This window comes from Vicugna pacos, chromosome 1, assembly GCF_048564905.1.
Source record: "Vicugna pacos chromosome 1, VicPac4, whole genome shotgun sequence".
Taxonomy (NCBI): Eukaryota; Metazoa; Chordata; class Mammalia; order Artiodactyla; family Camelidae; genus Vicugna; species Vicugna pacos.
This window is the reverse complement of record NC_132987.1, coordinates 35,519,136-35,544,042: the sequence shown is the minus strand read 5'-3', so window position 1 is coordinate 35,544,042 and position 24,907 is coordinate 35,519,136. Positions and strand designations below refer to the sequence as shown.

At 40.2% G+C, this 24,907-nt stretch overlaps 1 protein-coding gene across 5 annotated transcripts; it reads left to right on the top strand.

The window, feature by feature from the left end:
* Window positions 1-289: 289 nt before the first annotated feature.
* Window positions 290-22,584, top strand: B3GALNT1 (beta-1,3-N-acetylgalactosaminyltransferase 1 (Globoside blood group)). Of its 5 annotated transcripts, XM_072960265.1 has the most exons (6): window positions 290-543; window positions 12,617-12,712; window positions 14,408-14,469; window positions 17,035-17,141; window positions 17,298-17,392; window positions 20,046-22,584. In XM_072960265.1, exon 6 carries the CDS (start codon window positions 20,079-20,081, stop codon window positions 21,072-21,074), a length of 996 nt encoding a protein of 331 aa, XP_072816366.1. In that variant the 5' UTR covers window positions 290-543; window positions 12,617-12,712; window positions 14,408-14,469; window positions 17,035-17,141; window positions 17,298-17,392; window positions 20,046-20,078; the 3' UTR covers window positions 21,075-22,584. The 5 variants fall into 5 exon arrangements, with proteins under 5 accessions (XP_072816366.1, XP_072816359.1, XP_072816381.1 ...); XM_072960258.1 differs by lacking the exon at window positions 12,617-12,712; XM_072960280.1 differs by lacking the exon at window positions 12,617-12,712 and having other exon boundaries at window positions 19,972-22,584.
* Window positions 22,585-24,907: the final 2,323 nt, after the last annotated feature.

Here is a 24,907-nt window from a genome sequence, read left to right as displayed (position 1 = left end):
AGCACTGTAACCCCGACATATCCCCACCCTTCATTTTCTATTGACTCCAGAAGAGGCACCGCATTTCTTGAGAGAGCAAAGAACTTCCCAAGGTTTCTTCTTTCTTTCATAGCTCTATGGGGATTCCAACAAGTAAACCCCTCCAGTATGCCTCGAGGCCAGGTATTTACACAACCGGAAACCAGAGCAGGCAGCGCAAAGAGGAGCGAGTGTTAAAAAGAAACCCTTGCCGAGGTCGGCCACTACGTCGCCAACCCCTGCCAGCCTCAAATGTAAAATGCCTACCTAGTACCACAGTGCCTGGAGGACAAGGTGCTGACGAGAATCCAGACGGCGTGCCCAGGCCACCGCGGAGACCTCGCCGGAGCTCCGGGCCCGCGCGTGCGTGCGAGAGAGCGAGGGAGCGAGGGGCTTCCCGGCCGCGGCGCGTGGTCTGCGCGCGCCCGGCCGTGCGTGCGGCTGCGGGGAGGCTGCGTGTGCGCGCGGGGCGGGAACGTCGGGCGCCCGCCCGCGTCGGAGTAGGCTGCGCGCCGCACAAGGCAGGTGAGTATGGGCAGGGGGCGGTGGGACGGCCGGAGGCCTTGGGGACCCCGGGGCTGGGTGGCGGGCGTGGCCTCGGGACCCGCTGCTCCCGGGACGCTCCCTCCTCCGGGATACCGAGGCCCCAGCGGCGGGGCAGGAGGCGAGCAGGGCGGCGCCGCCCACTCCTCCGGCCCTCTCCCGGAGCGCGGCCGGGGTGGCGCTGCGAGCCGCCGCGCCCTGGGGTTCGGGCCTCTGCGATGATCGGCGGCTCCACGGGGTGAGCGCGGGAGGTGGGGCCCGGCGGGGCCGTGGGTGACACTGAGGAGCGCCGGCGTGCGTGGCGGGCCAGGCCGCGGCTGAGAAGAGCATGCTGTCCTCCCTGCTCTGCCCTGGGGCGCAGCCCACACCTCGTCGCTCCGGGCCGCTCTGGCGACAGAAGCCGGGAGAAGCTCAAGGCGCATGGGCCAGGGAGAGAGGACGGGAACGGTGTTTTGATGTGGGATTGCCCAGCAGGCCCGGAGAGAACGCATTCCCAAGGCGCTGGGGAAGGGCCTGGGAGCTGAATTGTGGGAGGCTGCTTCTTCCTGGGGAGAGATTGGGAGGAATACGGACCTAAGGAGGAGAATGGGCGAATTGGGCAGGGAGAGGAGGAAACCCCAAGGGTCTAGAGCAACATGGTTTATAAGAGGCAGTCTTAACGAACATACAAGGCATTTTGAAAGAAATCTTTAAGGTGCAATGGAGTCTCACTTTTCCAAGCGGTAAGGAATGATGCCAGCAGCAAGCACGAGTAGCATTCGTATTGCTTCTCTTCCACTCCTCAGTGCTGTTCTAGGAGGGAGATTCGCAAAGCAGATTTTTTCTGTGTACTTTGCACAGAGTACCAGCGTTTAGGAGGTGGCTGCTTTGTCAGGTAGAGCTACTGACAAGGAACAGGTTAACCAAACCATGTCTTTAATTTTTTTCCCCCTGCTTTCCGAGATAAGGAAGATTTGAGTTTGCAGTCTTCAGCTGGAAGCAACTTTGTGTTTTAGCTTTCCGCAGGCGGCTTAGACAGAAGTAGGGGAGCTGATTTTGTGCTGTCAGAATGTGTTGATGCTTGATAAAAGCACACTTTGAACCTGCATCAGTGTAGGGAAGGGAACTGTTTATGTTTCGAGATAAGAATCTAAGACATTTTCTTTCTTCTAGACTAGAAGTTTCATTCAAATGAATGGTCACTGGGTAATTTCAACCCAGAAAATAAAGCAGTGGCCAAATAAAATTACATGTTAGATATATGAAGTGATTTGAGAGTAAGGAGGAAGAAGTGAGGATCAAAGCTTTTCTGAAAATGAAAAGAATGTTGATACATAATGGTTTGCTCCTCTAGCAGCTTGCTGGATATAGAATGTTGGTTTTATTTATTTTTTCTTTCTTTCTCTTTTTTTTTTTTTTTAGTTGAAGTATAGTCAGTTACAATGTGTCAATTTCTGGTGTACAGCACAATGTCCCAGTCGTGCATATACATACATACATTCATAGAAGGTTGATTTTGGTGTCATGTTGTTGTTACGACCCAGGTACATTCTTTTCTGTTCTTCTGTTCAGTAGTTCACAGCACATCTTTTTAATTAAAACATGGAATATGGAAAACAAAAAACTTCAGCTAGTGCTTTAGTCTCACCTGAAATTCTACAGGTAGGTTCATCTCATTTTAATTGAGAAATTATCCTTATTGGTTAAAATTGACCATGCTGGTGTCGTTTACAAGATTTTAAGGATCATTTATGCAGCTACAAATTTTGTTATATATTCTAGTATATTTCTTTCCCCCAAAGGATTTGAGGAGTTGCAAGGGTTAAGCTCAACTAAACCATTTTGGATAACATATATTTGGATAATAATATATATAAATTGTATCATTATTAAAATACCATGGTATCTCAGGAAAACTTAGCTAAACTTTGGTCATCTTCAACTCAAAATCAGACTCAATCTAACTCTCTTTATCCCTAAGAAAATACTCTAGTTGATATTTTTCTGTCTTTTCCCTCCCCATCCAATGATTTGCCTTGTCTCTGAGACCAGTCTCCAGCTCTGTTCTGTCCACCATTGGATGATACAGGTAGAATCCCATTTTAGGAAATGCCTTTATCCCTTTCACAGCTATATAATGTCCAGGCCAGATATGCTTTTCTGTTGCAGCTCTAATAGCTGTCATTGCTCATCCCTGCTCACTGTGTGGTAGGTAACCACACTGTACAGCTTCATGAATGAGGTCAAAACTAGGGGTCAGACAAGATGCTCTTAAGTGACCTGGCACCATAGATAAGTTCCAAAGTTGCAGTTCATTTAACAGTAGTCTCTTTGGCAAAATATCTCTGGGGACCATGAACGATGATTTTGTTTCAGTAAAAAGTTGCATATTATACATACTGGTTTGTTTTAGGCGCCAGAGCCCTTGGCACATTGTGAAAAATAGGAGAAGGGAAGGTGAGGGTATGAGCTAGAGGGATTTGCAGAGGGCATGTCTTGATGAGGGGGAGATGAAGCCACAGAACAATCTGTAGAGTGCGGCCCCGAGAGGCTGCAGGATTGAAGAGTTGGCCTGGGAGATAACTTGCACCCCTTGAAACTCTGAGCAATTAAGGAATAAAATCCAGAAAGCTAGAGTAGATTCTGTTGCCCATGCTCCTGACCCAAGTAGCTAGCCAGGAGGTGAAGGCCTCTTGTTGTCCCTTTACAGCATCCATAGCCTAGGTTAACACTTCTCAGCCCTGCTCCCTCCAGGAACCATTTCATGGGGGGAACATGTTTCCAGCACTAGGATCTCCTTTCTGTCCTGTGGCCTTTGGGGGTAATGAGGAAATTTAAAGAAGAGAGATCTTAAGAGGTTTTAGTGCTATTCTAAGATAATGGGGCTAGAAGAAATACTTCTAGACCAGCAGCCTGTTTTGAAAATAATTTTATTGGAGCACAGTCACACTTATATGTTTAATAATGTCTGTGGCTCCATTTTCACTATAGAGGCAGAATCAAGTATCTGGGACAGAGACCATATGGCCCACAGGAAACATATTTGCCATCGGGCATTTTATTAAAAAAGGAAAAAAGAACATTTGCCCACTCCTGGACTAGAACCTCCCAAGCAGTGCACTTTGAGTAGGCTCTTTTAAGTTAGAATTAAAGAAGCACTACTTCCATCAGACATTTCACAAGGCTGCAACCACATACTACAACCATGTCTCTTATTTGGAGCTGTATTTGGCTACTATTTTGGTAACAGATTTTGTTTTCAGCGATGGAGTTACCCACTTACTAGGAGAAAAAATTCTGATCAACTCTTATCTCTTAGTATTAAATAGTTTCATTGTCTAAACTGATTAAAGTTGTGTAATTTTGCCCTTTTTATGCATCCACACATTCTGAGAATGCAAACTCAGCTCCCTGCCATAGATGCTGACCACAAGTTTGGAGACATATGAGCTAAGCTGTCTCCCTCCATCTTCTCCAGGTGGGTTTTGCTCATAATGTTGTCTGCAAGTTGGAGTCTTGAACCTTCCTTCATGCTCTGTATTATGTCCACAACTTGAGGGCCAGGCAACACAGCTTCTAACTCAGGTCTGGCAGATCGAGTGAATGAATGAAATGTACTCAGATGACTAAGAGCAAGGGAAGAGGTGACAGACAAGACTGACAAAGATATCTAATATTCCTAACTTAGGGCAACAATGGAAAGAAATGTTAAGTAGAGCAGCTCGCCCTGTCCTTTTCCTCCAATGAGTAAAGGTGTTTGTAACAAAACAGAGACAGGCAGGCTAGCTTTCAAGTCAGCCTTGATGCTGTTCTGCCTTACTTGTGTGATCTTTGCTCCAGTTTCCCTGGCTTGTCTGGACCCAGTCCTCCTGTTGCCTCTTCCCTCGGACTGCCCGCCACTGAGGGCAGAGGCGCGTCCACTTTTGCTGTACTCTTTGCTCCTTGCCCAGGAATCTCAAGAGGCTGTGGGATCGGGTATGAGGCTGGGCTCTTCTGCAGGCATCATGCTCTGGAGAAGGAGCACAGTGTTTGGACTTGAGCCTGAGTTTGTGTTCTGGGCCTGCCTGCATCTGGGGTGCACAGGCCTCTGAAAAATGGGATGGTGCCACCTGTTTTACCAGATGGTGAGAATGTGCTTTGTATATTGCTGTAGAAGTGATGCAGACTTAAGCCCCAAAGTCCACTTTCCCTTAAAAAGATAAACCCTCCTTAAAATTCTAACATGTATTGCAAATTAGAGTGTATTTTTTGTTGTTAGATACAAGTACAGATAAGGCAGAAACAAAAAGGAAATAGCAACTGAATTTTTTTGGTCAGGTCTTACTATTATTGGCTGCTCCTCATCTTTCTCAGCCTAAAAATTCTACACACCACAACCCCAGAAATCTATAAAATATAGTTGTCTTCAGTATCCACAGGGGATTTGTTCCAGGATGCCCTTAGATATCAAAATCCATGTCAAATCCCTTATATAAGATGGCTATATTTGCATATAACTCACGTACATCTTCCCCTATACTTTAAATCATCTCTAGATTACTTATAATACCTAATGTAATGTAAATCTTTGTAAATACAATGTAAATGATATGTAAATAGTTGCCTGAGCACATGGCAAATTCAAGTTTTGCTTTTTGGAACTTTCTGGAATTTCTTTCAAATATTTTTGATTCAAAGTTAATGGAGCCTACGGTTATGGAACACTGTGTTCCCAGATATTCCTACAATAAAGTACTTTGTTCACAAATAGTATATAATATGTCTTTTTAAAATACACTTTTAAAAACCCAGGTGTCTTCTGCCTCAACAAACAAGAGGCAGGAGGCTTCTAATTTAATGAGGCTAGCATGAAAGACATTCTCCCCTTTGTCTCTGAATATCGGAAGGTGATACTGCAGCAACCAGCAGGGGATTCGGTTGCAGGATGGATGAGAAACAGTGGAGTGTTAGGTATTGGTACTCACTGTTTACTTAAAATTGTATAACAATCACGGAAGTTATGCTTGAAGTGGGGCTTTTTCTTAAATTCAGTACTTCAGATTCATTCTTTGAAACCATTTAAAAATTTTACGCAAAATGAAGCCTTTTCTATATACCGCATTTGAAACCTGAATAACAAAGTCATGGAATCTGGGCATTGGAAAGGACCTCAGAAGTTACTTAAAATAACTTAAAGCTCAGTAGAGAATTAACCTTTGTAACATTCCTACCACCGCCTGAAGATTTCTGCCGGTGAGGAGCAGCCCATTCTAGAAATCTGTACTGACCCGTCCCACTGGCTTTTATCTTTGGGCTTCCACTTGCCTTCTGGAGTTGACATATTGTTCAGAATACCTGAAAGCGTCTACCATATCCTTCTAAACTTTTGTTTTCCCCAGAATAGAACATTCCCCAGTTCCTTCAGCCACTACTTCATCCAGTCTTAATGTGAGGTGATAAACCAATCTCTTAACCCTCCTCTAAACTAAATGTAACTTGTCGATGGTCCTTTTAAAATGGAGCATATCTGTGGCTGTGGGATTATGACCCCTTTTGCCCAGACATTTTTTCTATTTCTTGAGCCCAAGAGCATATTAGGGTTTTCACTGTATGTGTACTGGGGGAGAAGGACACATTATGGTATTAACTTGTAGAATTTCTGTTAACACTGTCATTTGCTTATAGGTACTTGGGGGTTCTTTCTGTGTGCAAGACACTGTGCTGGGTACAGCAATGTCCATCTCTGTTCTGATGGACCTAGATGGGACCTGAGGGATAACCTGGCCCAGTCTCTTAAAGGTTCTGATGAGAAAAGCAAGTCCCCAAATTTAGTAACTTGCCCTCTCCTCCAGCTGTTAGAACTAGAATCCTTGTCTCCTGACTCTCCAGTTATTCCTTTACATCACCACCTTTCTTTATATTGAACTCATACTCAGCTAAAACCTTTAGGTCCTCTTAAATTTAGATCTCCCACCCTCTCTTGTGCAGTTGGTTTTGGAAACTCTGATATAGGACAATAAATTTGTTCCCATCTGGTTTATTCTAACCTGTTGAAAGCTTTTTAGGTTGTAATTATATCTTCTAATGAATTTTCTATTTTCTCTTTTCTACAAAATTGAATAAGCCCACATTCATTTGTCTTTGATAAGAAAATCTAACAGGAAAAGGCTAAAGATAGGCCTGTGATTAAACCCTAAAGATTTTCCCCCAGGTTGATGAAGATGCTCTACCAGCTTTAGAACCTAAGTGGGAGGGCAGGTCTGTGGCTGTTTTGGTGATACACAGTCACAGTCCAGCACGAGCCCTCAAGATGTGTGAAAAAAATCTACTGGCCAAGGTGGATCAGCTGCTTGTGAGCCATCAAGGCACTGCTGCTGGACTCAGGTTTTTCCATTTTGTTCAGACGGACCTTTCATTGCCCTGCCCTCTTAAGAGATGCTCAATTGTTATGTGTGTTATCAAAAGCTTTCCTTGATCTTCTGATTGAGGAATGCTTTTGAAAATGGGGATGGGGTTAATTAGCTGAAATGTTCTTAGTGGTTTTCTGCTGGTTCCTGATGGTCACTGCTTCTGTGTCTGAGTGTTCACTGATGTTTGCAGGATCTCAGAAACTTTCACTGGAATATAAGTTCACTAACATTATTCCCCTCAGCAATTCCTCCATTTCTGAAGTTTACTTGGAAGAGAAGTCAGGTTGAAAACTGGGTGAGAATTAGAAAGAGCTGAACATGATTTGCTTGGTGATTGAATAGTATTTGCATTTAGAAATTTTTTTTAAAGTGTCTGGTTTAGCTTTGTCAGCTTTTCATCCCGAGGAAAATCAGAGGTGCTGTACTACATGGAAGAAAGTATGAAAGGTAAAAACAAGTTAGGAAGGATACCTTGCAGTGCAGCAGTTATAGACCCCACTGAAAGCATGTGAACACCTGGATTCCCAGCCCTGCCCTGCTGGATGTGAGACCTTGACTAAGGAGCAGGTCTCCAAAACTTCTTACTGCAGTGCCAGGACCAGGCAGGGGCTGTTGCTAAAATCATGGTAAACAGACAGTTTCAGTAACTCTCTGTTCTGTTTCTCCAGCATCCTTGCATTTGAACTGATTCTTTCGCCTATCTGGAACCACCCCCCTCCAATTTATTTCCTCATGCCCGGCATGTTTTTGATGCAAAATAAAAAGGTCTATATCTGCATGAATTATTTGTTATTATTTATTGCTTTTGCTAGTTACTCATATTTCAGGGTTTGAGAGTGGGAGTCTTGAGTCGTTCCGTGTGAAGACGGGAAGGCTGTGATGCCGCCTTACTGTTTCTCAAGGTTCAATGTTTGCGAGAAGTTAAAACCCACCCAGAGCAGTTATGGTCAAGAGGGCAGCAGACTCCCTAGGATAGGAAGGGCAGTGGCCAAGAACATGAGGCTTGAAGTCCTGTTTGATTTTGTCTCTACCAGTTACAAGCTGGGCACTTTGGGCAAGTTATTGACTTTCCCTAAGCCTTACTTTGCTCACTTGTTAAGTGTGAACAGTAAAGGTTTTAAAAGTGCCCTAGTTTATGGGCTCTCTTGAAGATGACATGAGTGAGTGCCTATCAGTGCCTGGTGAATAGTTTCTCAATTCAGTGACTATAAAGATGTTCTAGGACAGAATTTCCCAAAGTATGGAATTCTAGTCCTGCTAGAAGCTCTGAAATTTAAAATAGGTCCTTTGTTCAGATAAATTTGAGAAAAATTGCATAATACAGCCTCTTCTCAGAATATATATTAACATTTGAAAACTCTGAGAAGCCCTCCATTAAAAAAAATTATAGTTTATTTGAATGATTTCCAGTTTTTTTGTCCACAGCCCTGATAGGGTTCTGTAACACCCATAGATAAGTCACAGATGCAGCCACTTTGGCTGCATGAAGTTCTGTGCTTATTAACTGAGTTCCTTCTCTGAGGGTGGTGGTTTCATTTGATGGTTAAAGTGTTTGCACACTTAATAATCTGGGAGCTGACGACTGTTTTGTCTCTGGAGGTTTTTTTGCATTCCTGTTATTTGAAATATGTCTTCAGCTATTGTAGATCAACCACCAAATCAACAAGTAATTACTGGTGGCCTGCTGTGCACCCAGCATTGTGCTAGATTTGTGAGATAGAGAAGATCGTTTGCTTAAGGTATTTAGAATCTAGTTGGTGAATGCATGTGCAGTTAATATAATCACAGGCTTATTTTTTATAAAATGGAAATGATTTTTAAACTATAAATATAATTTGTTTCTTGACAGTGATATGGGACATTATTATTTAAGAAGTCAGTAAAAAAGGTAATAGTGTACTTCCCTGTTGGGCCTTTTTATATTTTTCTGTTCATTGATGTTTTAGATTTTTCTGTCTGTCCCTCCCCTCAGGAGGCCGGTGCACCCACTGTCAGCAAATGAGCCAATCCCAGGTCTCCCACCAGGCCAGCTTGATTTCTGTGACATCATAGTGTGTGCGTTTGTGTTTGAATGTCGTTTAACTTAAGAAACTCCTGAGTGCCCCTGTGCTGATTGGTTATTTCATGTTTTCCACATGAATCTCACACACACAACCAGTCAGTGTTGCAGCCAGGATTTAGGGTGGGCCGTCTAACACTGATACCCAGGTATTTTCATTATCTTTTTTCCCCCAGTTTTGATAAATTTAAAATACAAAGAAAACTATGAATATTAGAGGCCTGTGTACTTCTATCACCCTGAATTAACAACTGCTAATATTTTAGTGTTTGTGTCTGATCCGTTTTCTCCCCTTCTCACTACGCTTCATTCTTTCACAGCGATGCCCGCACTGCTTAGCACGGCAGGTACTCCTGCAGTCCCTTCAAAAACCAGCTTCATGTGCATAGCTGTTTCTGAAGGCTGCCTCCTGTGTGTGGTTTAAAACTGCTTGTGTAAATGGTATCATATATGTATAATCATTCAACTTGTATTCTTTACTCAACATTTTATTTTTGAGAACTGTTCCAATTGATATACTACATCAGTTCATTTTAACTGTCTCGTGGGATTCCATAGGAAGGCAGACCAAGTTTTATTTGTCTACTATCTCGTGGATGCATGTTTAGGTTGCCTCAAATTTCCTGCTTTCGTAGCCCCCTAAGGAGCATGCTTGTACCTGTCTCCACGCGTGTTTTTCTAGGGTGTGTTCCCAGGAGGGGAACGGCTGGTGTTCAGTTTTGCTAGATGCAGCCATATTGCTTACCGGGGGTGCTGTCACGGTTTGTACTTCTACCCACAGTGTCTTACAAAGAGCAGTTACTCTAGTAGTTGATGAGTATTAAACTTCAATGTTGTCCAATGGGTTAAAAATTTGGTATCCGATTTTAATTTGTATTTCCCTGATTGCTATAGAGATTGACCCTCTTTTCATATCTGTTGGCCATTCTTATTTCCTCTTCCGTAAACCTGTTCATATGCCACTCATTTTCCTTTTGATTTGTAAGTTTTATATAAACTTTACACAAACAGAAAACAATGACAGCAGATTCTTGTGAATATATTATATAACAAATACATATATCCAAAAGGGACTCTGTATGCCAGTCCTTTGTTTTATTTGTTGTCAATAACTTCTCTTAGTCTGTGACTCATCTTTTAACTGCGTTTGTGGTGCCTTGCCCTAGAAGTAGTTTCATATTTTGTTTTGACCCAGTCTATTTCTCCTCTCCTCATGGAATATACTTTTTATGACTGGTTTGCAAAGACTTTCCCCACGCAAAGATCACAAATATATCTGCTTTATTTTCCTAGGGTATTAGTTTTGCTTTTTTTACATTTAATTCTTTCATCTACCTGGTATTTTATTTTGGAAATGAATATGAATATAATTTTACTTTTTCCACATTTATTCTGAAACAGTTTATTGAATCTTTTCCCCATTGGTTTGTGGAGCCACTTTGGCCATTTTTCAAGTCCCTGTGGACCACTGAGTCTGCTTCTGGTCGTGCTATCCAGCTGTTGAATCTGGTGTTCCATTATGCTGTTTTAATTAGTGTAGCTCTGAAATGCTTTGATAACACCCAGCTCACCCCAACCCAACCCCAGCTTCATTCTTTGTTTTCAAAATCATGTTGGATATTCCTAGATCATTAAGTTCCTTTCATAATCCTGTGAATTTATTGATTAATGTGGGGAAGTGGAATCTTACATTGGAATTTTCTCATCCCCAAACACATTACCACTTTTTTTACATTCTTCAGAGAAGTTTTTTATTTTTCTACATCAGGGTCATGTACATCTTTTGTTAGCTTTATCTGACACTGTAGTTTTTGTTGCTATTGTGTTTTTCCTATTAGATTTTTTTTTTAAGGTTTCTGATTTGTAGGTGAGCTCATATTCAGCTTCTTGGTAAACCTATTATTTCTTACATGTTGTCTTTTTCCCCTTGAGTTTTCTGTGTAGATGATTATATAGTATGAAAATAATGGCAGTTTTTCCCTCTTCCTTTACAATTTTTACATTATTTCCTCCTCTAGTTCAGTGGGTGGTAAGGCTCTCTAGAACAGCACTAAATAGTAGAGCTGATAGCATACATCCTTGTCTTTCCTGGCTTCGTTGGAAATGTTTCTAAAGTTTCATCATTAAGTTTGGTTTCTTCAACAGGTTAAGGAACTTCCCTTCTATTCCTAATGTTTGTTTTTTTAATAATCATCTTTATTGGCTTTTTGTGTTTCATTATTTTGTTTTATTTTTATTCCTTTCATTTTCTTAGTAATAACATTAAAATTTTTTTTTTTTACTTCTTGTATTCAGGTCATTTATTTTCAGTCTTTTTAAAAAATATATTGTTACGCTGATGAAAAAAGACAGACTAAAAAGTCTGCATGCCATATCATTCCATTTATGTGACCTTCTGGTAAAGACAAGACTACAGGGATGAAAAACATCAGTGGTTGCCTGGGGGTTGGAGGGAGGATTGATTACAAACGGACACTAGTAGAATTTTTGTTGTGTTGGAGCTGTATCGTATCTTGATTGTGCTGGTGGTTACATGAGTGTCCAAACTTACAGAACAGTACAGTAAAAAGGATGAATTTTACTGCATATAAATTATATGCCAGTTAAAAAAAAAACCACATGGATCCAAAAAATATATAAAGTAATTCTACTTTTTAATTAATTTGATTTTCTGTAAAGATTGTTTTATTTATATCTAGTGCATTTTTATAAGTAGCACTTTTTTTAAATAGGAAGAGAAAATTTTTATTTTCATTATTTTAACTTTTAATTGTATTCAAGTACCTTAAGAATCAAAATAATATAAAAATATTACATACATAACAAAATAATATAACAAAGTAATATTAAATAGTATAACAAAGTGATATAAACAGGAATGCTCTCACCTTTTTTCTTGTCCACCCCATTCCTCTCTGTCCACGGCGTGTGTGCCTTTCCATTGTTTTTCTTATGCACGTAAAATACTGGCTCCATTTCTTTTTCCCTTCTAAGATAAGAGTTAACATATTATAAACATTGTTCAGTATCTTATATCTTCACTTGATATTTTCTAGAAGTATTTCCATGTCAGTACTTAGAAAACATCCTTATTATTTTTTTAATAGCTGTGTACTTTTCCATGGGGTGGTGGTATCTTGATTTATCTGAGGAATCCCTCATTGTGATCCCTTGGTTTATTTCTAATTATTTGCTAATAGAAACAATTTGCAGCCAATAACCTTATATACAGATATCATTCTGGACATACTCAGCTATGTCTGAAATAAATTTCAGGAACAAAATTACTGATAAAAGAATAAATGTATTTGTAATTTGTATAAGTACTGTTTTTCCAGATAGCCCTCCTCAAGGTGTTGCCATTTTTTACTCCACCAGAAATGTACGAGAGAGGGCGTTCTTTTCTTTTCTTAACTCTCTTTAGTTTTTATTACTGAAAAATTTTAAAGTAAACACAGATATCTTGACATACTACTCCTATATATATATATCAGTGTATGACTCTTAAAAATAAGAACGTTTTTTAAAAATTACAAAACTTTTACCAGCTTTATTGAGGTATGACCTACATAGTATAAAATTATTTTAATTGTACAATTCAGTGATTTTTTTTTTACTAAATTTACAGAGATCTACAACCATTACCACAGTCAGATTTTAAAATATTTCCATCACCCCAAAAAGATCCTTTCTGTCAATTTGCAGTCACTGATCCCAGCTGCAGGTAGGTAATCAACCTACTGCCTATAGATTTGCCTTTCCTCAACATTTCATACAATATGTGGTCTTTTGTGTTGGGCTCCTTTTGGTTAGCATGTTTTTTAGGTTCATCCATGTTCTGAATTCTTAAATGATATTTGTTATAACCTGTATCAGCACTTTGTTTCTTTTTATAGATAAGTAGCATTCCATTGCATGGATATTCCACACTGATTTACCCAGGAATATTTTCAGTTAATGTTATCACACGTAACAAAATGAATAATCCTTTCACATGTCCTAATGTCTAGATTGTCTTTAGTTTTCTCCAGGATTCAGTTTGGGATCCTACGCTGCAGTTGTGTGTGTCCCTTAATCTCTTTTAATCTAGAACCACCCGTGTTTCATGGGGTTGACTAGTTGCAGACACCATGATGGTTGTCCCACAGAACACCCCACCTCTTGGGTTTGAGTGTTTCCCTGTGGAGTTCCTTAGCTTGTTCTTCTGTTCTCTATGTGTCATGTAAAACATGATTAGATTCCAGTTAAACATTTTGGCCAAGATGCGCACTTCACATTGTATCTCATTAGGAGACACGTTTTTGTTCCATTATTTATAATACTGAGATTGATGACTGGGTGAGAGTGATAGCACTCTGATTCCTCCGGTGTAAATTTCATTTATTTTTTTTCAGTCCTTACAAGTAAAAAGTAATCTTTGTGGTGTTACTTTGGTACTATACAGATGTCTGATTCTCTGTCAGTCTTTTGCTTGCTGGTTAAAACACTGATTGATAGTCATTGCCTGAATTGATGATTTCATGAGAGTTTGCAAAATGATGGTTTTCTCATTCTGTCATTCTATCTACATTTATAATTAACATTTTTCTATAAAGAAGAGCTTTTCCTCTTCACTTGGAGCTATTTGGCTCCCCTGAACTGCAGATCATTCTTTAAGGCAAACAAACAAACAAACAAACAAACAAAATAAAACAACTTGTCTTCTCCTGCAGTAGTTTTCATGTAAGAGGTTGGGTACTAGCTGCCTCACTGAAATGTAATACGTTGCTGTATTCGGTTGCAGGTGTTTTATAATTACCAGTACGGTATTCTCGTTAATACGGGTTTGGTGTGTAAGGGTTTTGAGTTTCCAGATAGGCTTTTTTGTTTATGTGTTTTTCAGGTTATGTTTTTGTAGTTAAGTTAAAATTATATTGTAGTCAGATGATGAGGCCTGTGTTAAATTGAGTTTTGAAAAAGAGATGGCTTGTGTAACTTAATGTGATCAATTTAAATAAATTTTTCATATAGTCTTGAAATGAATATTCCTATTCTTTTCAATTGGGTGAAAGGTGCTAAATTACAATTATTAATAAAATTATTTGAAACACTCATATCTCTGTTTTTGTTGCTTGATGTGTTAGTTATTTAGAGAGAATTGTTAAAAATCCATTAGTATGATAGATTCTTCCATTTGTACTCATATTTTTCAGCATTTGCTTTATATATTTTGAGACTATATTTTTATGTTAAATAGTTTCATGATTGTTAAATAATCTTGTTGGATGGTTCTTTATTAGTAACACAATCTCCTTGTTCCTTTTAAGTGCTGTTCATTTAAAATATGTGACATTAATAAGTAACTACAATGGACTTCTGATTGGCATTTTCCTGATTTTTAAAAATGTCCTAATCTTTAAACTTCTGTGTTTTGTTTTAGGCATGTATCTTATAAGCAGTATAAGGCAGAATTTTGAGCCAATCTGAGCTGTTTTTCAGTAGGTGAGTTTACTTTCGTATTTGCTCTGATGATACATTTAAATTCACTTTTGCCATCTTCTTTTGTGTTTTCCATTTGCCATGCATTTTCTTTGCTTTTTGTCTCTTCTCCTCCCCTCTGTTGAATTGATAGCTTCCTTTCTTTCTTTTATTTCTCAATCTGTGGAATGTATATGTTTCATATGTATTCTCTCAGTGGTCACTTTAAAGGTTAATATGCATTCTTAAATGAATTTTTTGCAGAAAAGTTTCTCAGTCTTTCCTTGTTCCTCCTGAACTAAATAGGAATGTTAACATATTTTAATTTTTCTTTGAAAATCTTTTTACAGCAATCATGTTATTTTTATATAGTATTTTAGTTTTGCTTTTTTAATGACACAAAAAAATACTGTTTTTGTGCTCGTTCTCTCTCTTTTTTAGCATCTATATTTACTAATTTTCATTATCTTTTAATAATCTCTTTATTTACTTTTTTTTCTTGCATTTCATTCCTTCCTCCTGAGTTCATTTTTCTCCTTACTAAAATACATTCCTTTGGTACTTTTTTTAGCTAGAGTTTGTTAGTTTGTAAGTCCTATTCTATTTGAAAGAGTCTTTATTTCACCTTCATTTCATTTGAACTCTCTGAAATTCACTTGTGAAATATGTACAGTAAAACCAGTTGGCCCAACATAGGGTTATTGGGGGGAGCTATTAATATTTGTTGAAACACTTTATAAACTGTTTCATGTATATGTGTGTAATGCTATTATTATTAGATAATTTAAACCTGTTAGGTTTATATTAGAATTACTGTGCTTTGAATGGATTTTTAAAATCGTTTGTTACTGTATTGGCATAAGACTTACTGAAATAATGGAGAATAATACCTACTAGAAATGTCATGAATTGTACATGCTCACACCGTGGGAGAAGAGTTGGGATAAGATGCAGCTCAGGGTCCTAACTGCTAGCTTGCAGTTACTACCGTTCAGTGGAATTTAGAGACATGCAAGCATGAAATCCAGTTTTTTGGCTTTTTTAAAAAATCTATTTACAAAGAAAGTACACAAATAGTGTGGAAAATACACATGTTACAAAAAGGAAAAAGAAAGAAAGACAGAAATCATCCAGAAATCCCACAGAGTAGAAACCATTGACATGTTGGGACACACCCTGCCAGACATCTTGCTCTGTGTGTGTGACTGTATGGACCGATGGAGTCTTCTCATCTTTCAGAAGGAATCGTACTACACTTGTAGTTTTGCAGCCGCATCTTTCGTTTAGTAATATATCAACGGAATATAGATAAGCATCATTGCATATAATGAATAAATATATGCTGTTGTACAGATGTGTCATCATTTTGTTTAACCAATTCCCTATTGGGAGACTTTAAAATAATTTTTATATTATAAATTATGCACAGTTGCCCAATTATTTAAGAGAAATTGCTGGCAATGGTATTGGTCAAAGAGTGTGCACATTCAAATTTTTGATAAATGTTTAACATTTCTCTCCAGAAAGTACACAAGAATGCTTCTTTTCCTCACACAAACTGAGCACTATCACTTTTCTTCTTTGATTTTTTAGTTTGGGATTTTTGTTAATATCTCTGCTTACTTGTGTGTTTGAATATCTTTCCTTATTTTATTGACCATTTGCAGTACTTTTGGGAATTTCCCTTTGGGCCATTTATTCTCTTGTGTTCATCTGTTTCTTACTACTCTATGAACTTTTTTTATTTGGCGTATAAATTCTTTATCATAAATCTCTTGGGTATTTTTCCCCTGTTTCTTTTTTTATCTTTCAACCTTGTTTGTGCTTTTTATTGTGTTGTTGTTTTTTGGTTTTTTTGCATTTCAACCTTGTTCAAGAACTTTTTGAAATTTTTATTTAATCAAATTTCCTTTATGTGTTCTGTGTTTTCCCCCTACATGGAATAATTCAAAGTTCTTCCCCACTTCAAAATCATTGAAATGTTCATTTATATTTTCTCTTTTTTTTTCTCTTTCAATTTTATTACATAGAATTATTACAGTTTGACTACACATACACATTATATTGCATGTAAATACATATATACAATATACTGCAATTTTTTTAGTTTACATATATGTACTGATCATTGTTTCTAAGAACAGATTAGAGCTTTAGCTTTTTAAACTTACATAGTTATCAAAGGAATAGTGCTTCTACAGATTCATTTTTCTCCCATTTGACTCTAATCCTTTTGGAGTGTTTTTTGCCGTAAGGAGTGATTACACATCAGTGCTTCCTCTTTTTCACATCCTCTTTTGATTTTTAAACTTGACTAGCGAAAACCAAGGTATGAGAATGCTGAATCATGGCAGGAAGTGAGATGTGCCTCACTGTCTTTCAGTTTACGAACGTGTCTTGGGTATTTATGAGTAGAGGTGGAGGTTTAGAGGGGAAGGAGTGGGTTGGGAAGTGGTAGTTCACAGTCTCACGTCAGGTTTGCCTTCCATGAATGTGTGTGGTGCAGAGAATTGGACAGGATGCCAGCAGAATGTCTCTTAGAAGTTTTGTGTTTCACGTCTTTTAGTGACCCCCAAGTTCTTTATCTAGGAAAGTGGAACTGTGGTAGAAAGTGGAACTGAGACATCAGCTGACATGAGAACTTAGATGCTCTTCTTCCATGATGAACTCACGAACTTTCTGAATTCTGTGGACTGGTGGGTTTTGTGTTTTTTTTTTTAACTTTTTATTTCAACCTATGTTTTAGTTCAGAAAGGAATTGGAGTTGGGGGAGGCAGGGGTTCCCTTTCCTTTTGACTTCTAATCCCTTGGCCCACAAGTAAATGCTGTTCAGTTTCTTATCTATCTTACAGAAATTTCAAGCATTATTTTTTGACTGCTACTCACTGCTGAATGCTCAGTTGGTGAAGGTGAAAGACTTTTCACTCAGAAGAAGTAAATCAAGAAGGTAAGAAATAGAAATCCATTTATGGCTTTGAAACACTTTACAAATAGTAAGAATTCATCAAGATTCTTTCTTTAGGACAATCCCTTTTGGCAATAGAAATCAACTTAGTGAATGTCAACAGGATAGAATAGCTGCCAAGGGTGGAGCAAGCTGGTGACGACATCCTGTGTGTGACGTCCCTGACACCAGCCAGATGCTCTGCACAAGCGGTCACTAATCCACACCGGGTTAGCATCTTCAGCGTAGAGATGTGGAAACTGAGACTCCCAGAGATAAACCTGCCCTTGCCCTGATTGGTAAAGGACAGAGTTGGGTGTGGACTCTGGTCTCTGCCTTTGGAGCTGCGTCTGTTGTGGGTAACCTGAAGTCTGTTCCAGCCAGTCCTTGAAAGACCTTCCCCCCTTCTGGAATAGACAGTTCTTCCTCTTTTTGCCGCTGCTTTATTTCCTTTGTGGGCTAGTGAGCAATACACATCACAGCCACAGTCAGTTTTCACATTTAGAAACGACGGCTTGTTGAATGCATATAAGCGAATGTTTATAGTAAGACTTGCTGCTTTGAGTTCCTCCCGTTGTTGAGGAGTAGCAGGGCCTCCACACCTGTGTGCAGTTGGAAATTACACCCTTACTCAGGACACTTCTCTTTCATTTGTCCAAAATTTGTTACAGTGTGTGGATTTGTTAGAGTGAGATATAAAACCACTGTGTGATAACTGTTGTAATAAATGTACAGGTCATCAATGGCTGAGATTAAATGGAGCCCCCTAGGCTTCTGGAGTGTCTAGTAGCCAGGTGAGGAGAAAGTGTAGGAAGATATTAACTCCGCCATAATTCTAGGTCTGTTCTGTTTGAGGTTTTTCTAGGAGCTGCCTGTGTAAAGCTAGTAAGAGGGAGAGGGGAGGATGGGGGTGGGATGGGTACATCTACATTTTATCTTTATACAAATAGAAATAGTATATCAAGCAAGTCAGTGTTCATTGCCCTCCCGCTGTAGGTCTCTCCCTGTCTTGCATGCTGACAATGTTCAGCATGCAAGAAAAATGTTCTTTGTCAGTGAGGTCATAAACTGTAAGTGGAGAGGCAAGACATACATACATGAAACCAAACTGGAGACTTCGCCAAAACATTCCATTTATTGTGGGGCTTAAAATATAAGAAGCATTAGCGATAGGGAAGATTATTGTAGCCAGAAATAATCAGGGCAGATAAGATACAGCGAGATAGAGAGGACAAGGAGTCTCAAGATCCTGCCATTTATATATGTATTAAGAGGAAGAACTGTGTCCAAAGACCTCAGACTGACCAAGGTAGAACCCTTGGTAGACCAGCCTTTCCATAAAATATCATTAATGTACAGCCTCCATAGCAAATTCTGGGTTCCTAGGACCCTTCCCCTAGGTGACTGTGGGTGAAAGGTCAGAAGCCTCCTCAGCCTGCCCCCGTGTGGTTGACCTGTCCCTCATCCTGAAGTCCTTTGGCATGTGACGTGGGCAGTCTGTACTACACCGCTGGGCTGTGTTTACGTGCTGACTTGGGATTTGTTCTCCTCCCATTTCCTTCTGCCTTTGGCCTCCTTAGTGCCTGGCGCAATCTGTGGGTGTAGAAGGTCTAGGACTTAGTACATGAATGTCTTTAGACTGAGGACCATGATCATGGCACCGGGAAAGCCCTGTGGCATCCAGAATTGTAAACCAACCTCTTCCTTGGAGTCTGAAGGAGAGCTGAGGCTGTGGCCATCACTCCAGTCTGACTGTGCTGTGTCTCCTAGCTCTGTTTTCTATCTCAGCTTGAAGTTCCGTGTAAAAGCAAGTGTTCTAGGAGGTTCCAGCCCAAGCTTCTTAAATGGTGCAGGATTTCTGAACAGGTTAGGATGGGGAACACATGAAAACTCATACTACAGAGACAGGTCTTGAATTTAAGTACTTGCTGTCCAGACGGAGCACTGAACTCAGCCAGTGAGGTAGAAAGGAGGCTGGGGTGGTGTTTGGGGCAAGTAAAAGCTATTTAATAGTCTTGTGCATTTAAAAACTACAGAGATGGTTAATCCTATTTGTGTCTAGAGGACTTGCGCCTTTCAGGAGAAGAGTTTATCTCATCCCATATCAGCAAGTCACCATGAATAATTGTAGCTATTGGGTTTTTTTTTACTCCAGATTTGCTAGAATCCATATCAGATCACACAGCTGAGAAAGATCCTGGGTTTATTTGGACATGTTGTTGGTAATATCTCCTTGCATTAATGATTTTGTCCTGGATATCCAGAGAGACAGAAAGAGATGAGTAATGGGGGGTTAAAATACAGATCTACAAAAAAACAAAAACCAAAACACTGCCTCTGTTCTTTACCATTATGAAAAAGAAGTAAATAATTATTTCAACAGTTATTCACGTCAGACAAGAAATATTAATTTTTCCCAAATAATCAAGGATATGTTTTTAACCTAAAAACATATAAAAGCTAAAATACACTTTTGGCTGTTGGTAGCCATTTGCTTACAGTTAAATGAAGTTAAGTAGATTCAGGTCAGGATTTTTGGTTCTGCCTTGGAGCTTGTGTTCTCCCAACTCTTTCTCCTCAAGTAGGTAATCAGGTGACACCTGAAGGTGTGTTTGGGGTGGTGGACTACTGAGCAGATCCTTGGTAAATCTTCCAGAACCCGAGCCCGCGTGCCGCCGAGCCGCTGTGGATGGCCCTGGCCCTGCTGGCCGCCCTTCCTGGGAGGATGTCGCTGAGGTCCCTCAAATGGAGCCTCCTGCTGCTGTCGCTCCTGAGCTTCCTGGTCATGTGGTACCTCAGCCTGCCCCACTACAACGTGGTGGAGCGTGTGAACTGGATGTACTTCTACGAGTACGAGCCCATTTACAGACAAGACTTCCGCTTCACGCTTCGAGAGCATTCCAACTGCTCTCATCAGAACCCGTTTCTTGTCATCTTGGTGACCTCGCACCCCTCAGACGTGAAAGCCAGACAGGCCATTAGAGTTACTTGGGGAGAAAAGAAGTCTTGGTGGGGATATGAGGTTCTTACATTTTTCTTACTAGGCCAACAGGCTGAAAGGGAGGACAAAATGTTAGCATTGTCCTTAGAGGATGAACACCTCCTTTATGGTGACATAATACGACAAGATTTTTTAGACACCTACAATAACTTGACCTTGAAAACGATTATGGCATTCAGGTGGGTCACTGAGTTTTGCCCCAATGCCAAGTACATCATGAAGACAGACACTGATGTTTTTATCAATACTGGCAATTTAGTGAAGTATCTTTTGAATTTAAACCACTCAGAGAAGTTTTTCACAGGTTATCCTCTAATTGATAATTATTCCTTTAGAGGATTTTACCAAAAAAACCATATTTCATACCAAGAGTATCCCTTCAAGGTGTTTCCTCCCTACTGCAGTGGGTTGGGTTATATAATGTCCAGAGATTTGGTGCCAAGAATCTACGAAATGATGAGTCACGTGAAACCCATCAAGTTTGAAGATGTGTATGTTGGGATTTGTTTGAATTTGTTAAAAGTGGACATTCACATCCCAGAAGACACAAACCTTTTCTTTTTGTACAGGATCCATCTGGATGTCTGTCAGCTCAGGCGTGTGATTGCAGCCCATGGCTTTTCTTCCAAGGAAATTATCACATTTTGGCAGGTTATGTTAAGGAACACCACATGCCATTATTAATATGACATTCTACCCAAAGCCAAGAGAAGGGCAGGTTACTTTGTGGAAAGTGTTAAAGTTAGTACTGTGAAATCTCCAGTGGAAAACTCATGGGAAGGTCACCGTGTGGCTCATACAGAGCTGAAGCTCGTGAAGGACCCATAGCCTGGAGGGTTGCACTTGACCTGCAGTTTATTTTGGCAACAATCAAGTCAGGCCTTTTAAAGATGATATTCGGAGGAATTAAACATCTTATAAAGGAATGGGAGGTTTTTGTTAATAAAAGTAATAAGACCAACAATTTGAACATGTCGTTCTATAGACTAGAACTTGTTAAAAGTGTTTCATTAAATTTTAAGCTCATTCTTCCGTAACAACAAAGCAGTGTGGAATACTAGTCCTTGAATAGTCCAGTCATTTCAGGGTTTTGTGTATATGTTACATGGATGACCAGTTTTTTAAAATACATAGTTCTGTGTAAAACACTATAAAGTCATACCGAACAAAATTTCATCTGTTTTTGGTCAGAAAGTACTTCAAGATGTTGCAGTATCTCAGAGTTGTCAGTTATTAGTTAATATTACTTCGAGTTTTGCACTTTCTGGGTGTTTGAATGTTATGGTTGTTTCAGTACTGTATAAACAGAATAGTGAAAGTCACATTTTATATTTAAACTTTTTTCCAGTTACTTCGTTGATGAGTTTTTTTTTTTGATACCTCCCTTAATGTGAAGGTGTTGGTCATTATTGCGTACCAGTAATTTGGACTTTGATAAATATTTCATCATGGTAATATAGAGAAGAATTAGAGCAAAAAGATCTAAATTATTGTCTTGTGTTTAAAAATATAATCCCCAGTGTTTTTAGATGTCACTTCATCTGTCTCATTTTTCTACCTGGAAATTAGGAGTAATAAGAATGCCAAGGCAGCATGTTTACTTTTGGAAAGAACTCCGAAGGCAAAAAAGAAAAGAAAAAAAAACCTGATGGCCAGGATATTATGAAAGGAGTGTCCTATTTCGGCACTTGAGTTGGAAGGAGAAGACTAAAGATTTGAGTTTCATTGTTAACTGCCTCCTGTTTTTCTCATTAACAATCAGTTTGCGGATAAAGAGGAAGAAAGAACAAAACACTGCTGCTATTGTTACTAGTTTCACATCCAGAGGGAAGCCCTCCCATGTGTTCTAAAATCAGATCTGATTTCCACGTCATGGAGAAGCACATTTCTTCATAGGCGTGGTGATGTAGGTCATCTTTGACCTACTGGTCGGTCAAGGAGGGGCCCTCCTTGGCCCCTGTTCTTTCCTGTTATGCTTGATATGGGATGAGTGATTTCTTTGTTCTCGATTACATGATGGGAGAAGATGAAATCCATTGGCAGAAAAGATGAAGTTACATAGTCAGCTCTTATAATACTCATATTTATAATTCTCCTCTAGGAAAATCCTAATGTGTGATCTTTATAAACCAGGCTATTTCCATTTCCCTCATCTCAGATCTGATCCAGTGACAATAAAATCAATTAAATGAAATATTCTGTGGACTCAGTCTGTGCCCTTATTGATTCCCATTCATTTGGGAGTCACTCGTTATGACAGGTGGTGGTTATTTTTGTGGTCTGATGAGATCTGATTGAATTTGCATAGATTTATATGGGAGTTTGGGAAGCTAACTCAAAGAACTTTCAAAAAGAACTTTTAAAATAAAAAATAAATTCCCTTCACTTTTAGATAAGACAAAAAATAGAAATGAAATGTGAATAATTGCCAAGTTTTACAACTACAGATTGGTGCTTTAATCTCTGAAGAGTTAAATGACTATGAGAAACATTGAGGTTGGGTCATTTTTTGTTTTTAACTTCATGTTTGTTAATAGTCTAAGCTTTCAAGTGGTAAATATCAGTCAGCTGTGTTATTAAAATCTTTGCCTCTGATGTTTAACCAAAGCAACAGTGCTTTTTATTTTAACTGATAACAAAGTTTAATACTGGAGCCTAGCCGTCGGCTGCTTCTCTCTCATCATCCACAGCCCTGCCGTCCCCGTGGTCTTAACACACTCTCTGCTGCACTCATTTTCTTTGCTTGCCCCCAAGCATTGAGTCTGTGACCCCAGCACATGAGCCTTTGCCGGATTGTACTGCAGGAACAGCTCCCAGGTCTCAGAGGTTGACGACAACTGTGTTTTCTTTTCGTCCGCACTGCACGCCCCTGGTTGCCAGCACTGGCTGCTGTGTGGCCTCTCAGCTGAAGGGCAGCCCCTGCCTGGAACATGCCATTCTTACAGAGGGAAGGGAAAAAGCCGGTGGAAACACCCTGGCATATATAGCCACTGACCAAAGCAAATCCCATGCCAAGCCCTGTGTCAGTGGTGAGTGGGGGTGAGGGAACGTGGTCTCAGAGGAAATAGTGCAAGTCATGTTTTGGCAGCCAGCAATGTTTTGTTCTTTTACAGGTTGGGGAAGGAACAGTTGGGTCCAATAATCTGCCACACTTAGTGTGTGAAAGGGAGAAGGGGCTCAGGATCTGGAGTCTGAGGCTGGCTCCCGGGGGCCAGTGGTGCTCTGGCTCACTTGCAGCTGGCGCTGAGGCCCTCCCTGAGGGGGCTGCCCCTTCACCCTTCCTAATCCTTCACTGGCTCCACCGTAAATGGTCTTGGCATCATCTTGTTCCCATAAACCCGCCAGATGAAGAGCAGCCATAGCTGAGCTATTTATAACAGGAGCAGGAGGTGGGGGATAAAGCTCTTTTCTCCTGGGGTCTGGCAGGCAGTTAGGGCAGGATGGAGGGAGAAAGAGAGGAACTAGAAGCTTTGAGGGCAGGAAGGGTGGATGCGGGAAATGCGGCAGGCATCTTTGGGGTTCTCCTTTTAATCCACCAGGAATTAATCTCTATGTTAAGCCAACTCCTGGATTTTGTGAGAGCCGCTAGGACCCCCTCACACTCTCCATCAGCTGCTTCATTATCCCACGTGTGGTTAATATGGGACCAAATCTTTAAGGAGTTGAAACAGGTGGCCTGTGTTGATGGTGTTGGTAGGAGATGGAAGCAAGTGGGGGAGATGGGCCCTAAAAGCTAAGAGGCAGCTTGAGTGGGCAGTCCCTTGGCAGAATTAGTGCCCACAGGAAGAGCTGGCTCATGGGTCCTGTCGAGTCAAAGGAGGGCCCAACAAGGATGGATACCATCACTTAGTATTTAAGGTAAGTGACAGAGGCATAATACTTGCACTTGGATAAGTCTCTCCTCACATCTGACCCTTTCTCTACATTTGCAAGCTTTAAGTTTTCAATGAACAATTTCGAAAATGTCTTTCGACTTAGCCTTCTTCTACATTTTACTCTCACCTTTTAGACATGTGAGAGGAAGGGTGGAGGTCAGTGCTACTTACATTTTCCCCTTAAAGAAGCCCCTTCAAGACATTTCCCAAATGAAAAATCAGTGTCCCTCGTGGTGAATTGCATCATTCTCTTAAAAGGTTGCAGCAGCTGCAATGAAGGTTTTAAGTAACACTCTCCCCTCTTCTCGCTACATATTGTAGAAACTACAGAAACAAAGCAGGAGAAGAAAATACCAAAAGGTTACCAGGAGTCTCCTCTCAATAGCTTTGTTACCTTTAAAGTACCTTTTATTACTTCGTTCTCAACAATGAGGATGTTACGTTTATAACAGAAATGTTTTAGCAATATATTAACAAATCTAGGGGAAGGTGAAAAGCGGGATCAGAAAGTGTCGTGGGGGAAGGGCTCGTGGGGGCAGGGTCAAATGCTGGGCTCTGCTCTGCCTCCTCCCGCATCAGAGGTTTGTGACCGTTGCCAGCTGGCGGGACCCCAGGGGATGTCTGCCCATGAGTGCCTGGCCG

Coding starts and splice junctions, on each gene's coding strand:
- B3GALNT1 (XM_072960289.1), top strand. CDS start 20,079: ATGGCCCTGGCCCTGCTGGCCGCCCTTCCTGGGAGGATGTCGCTGAGG.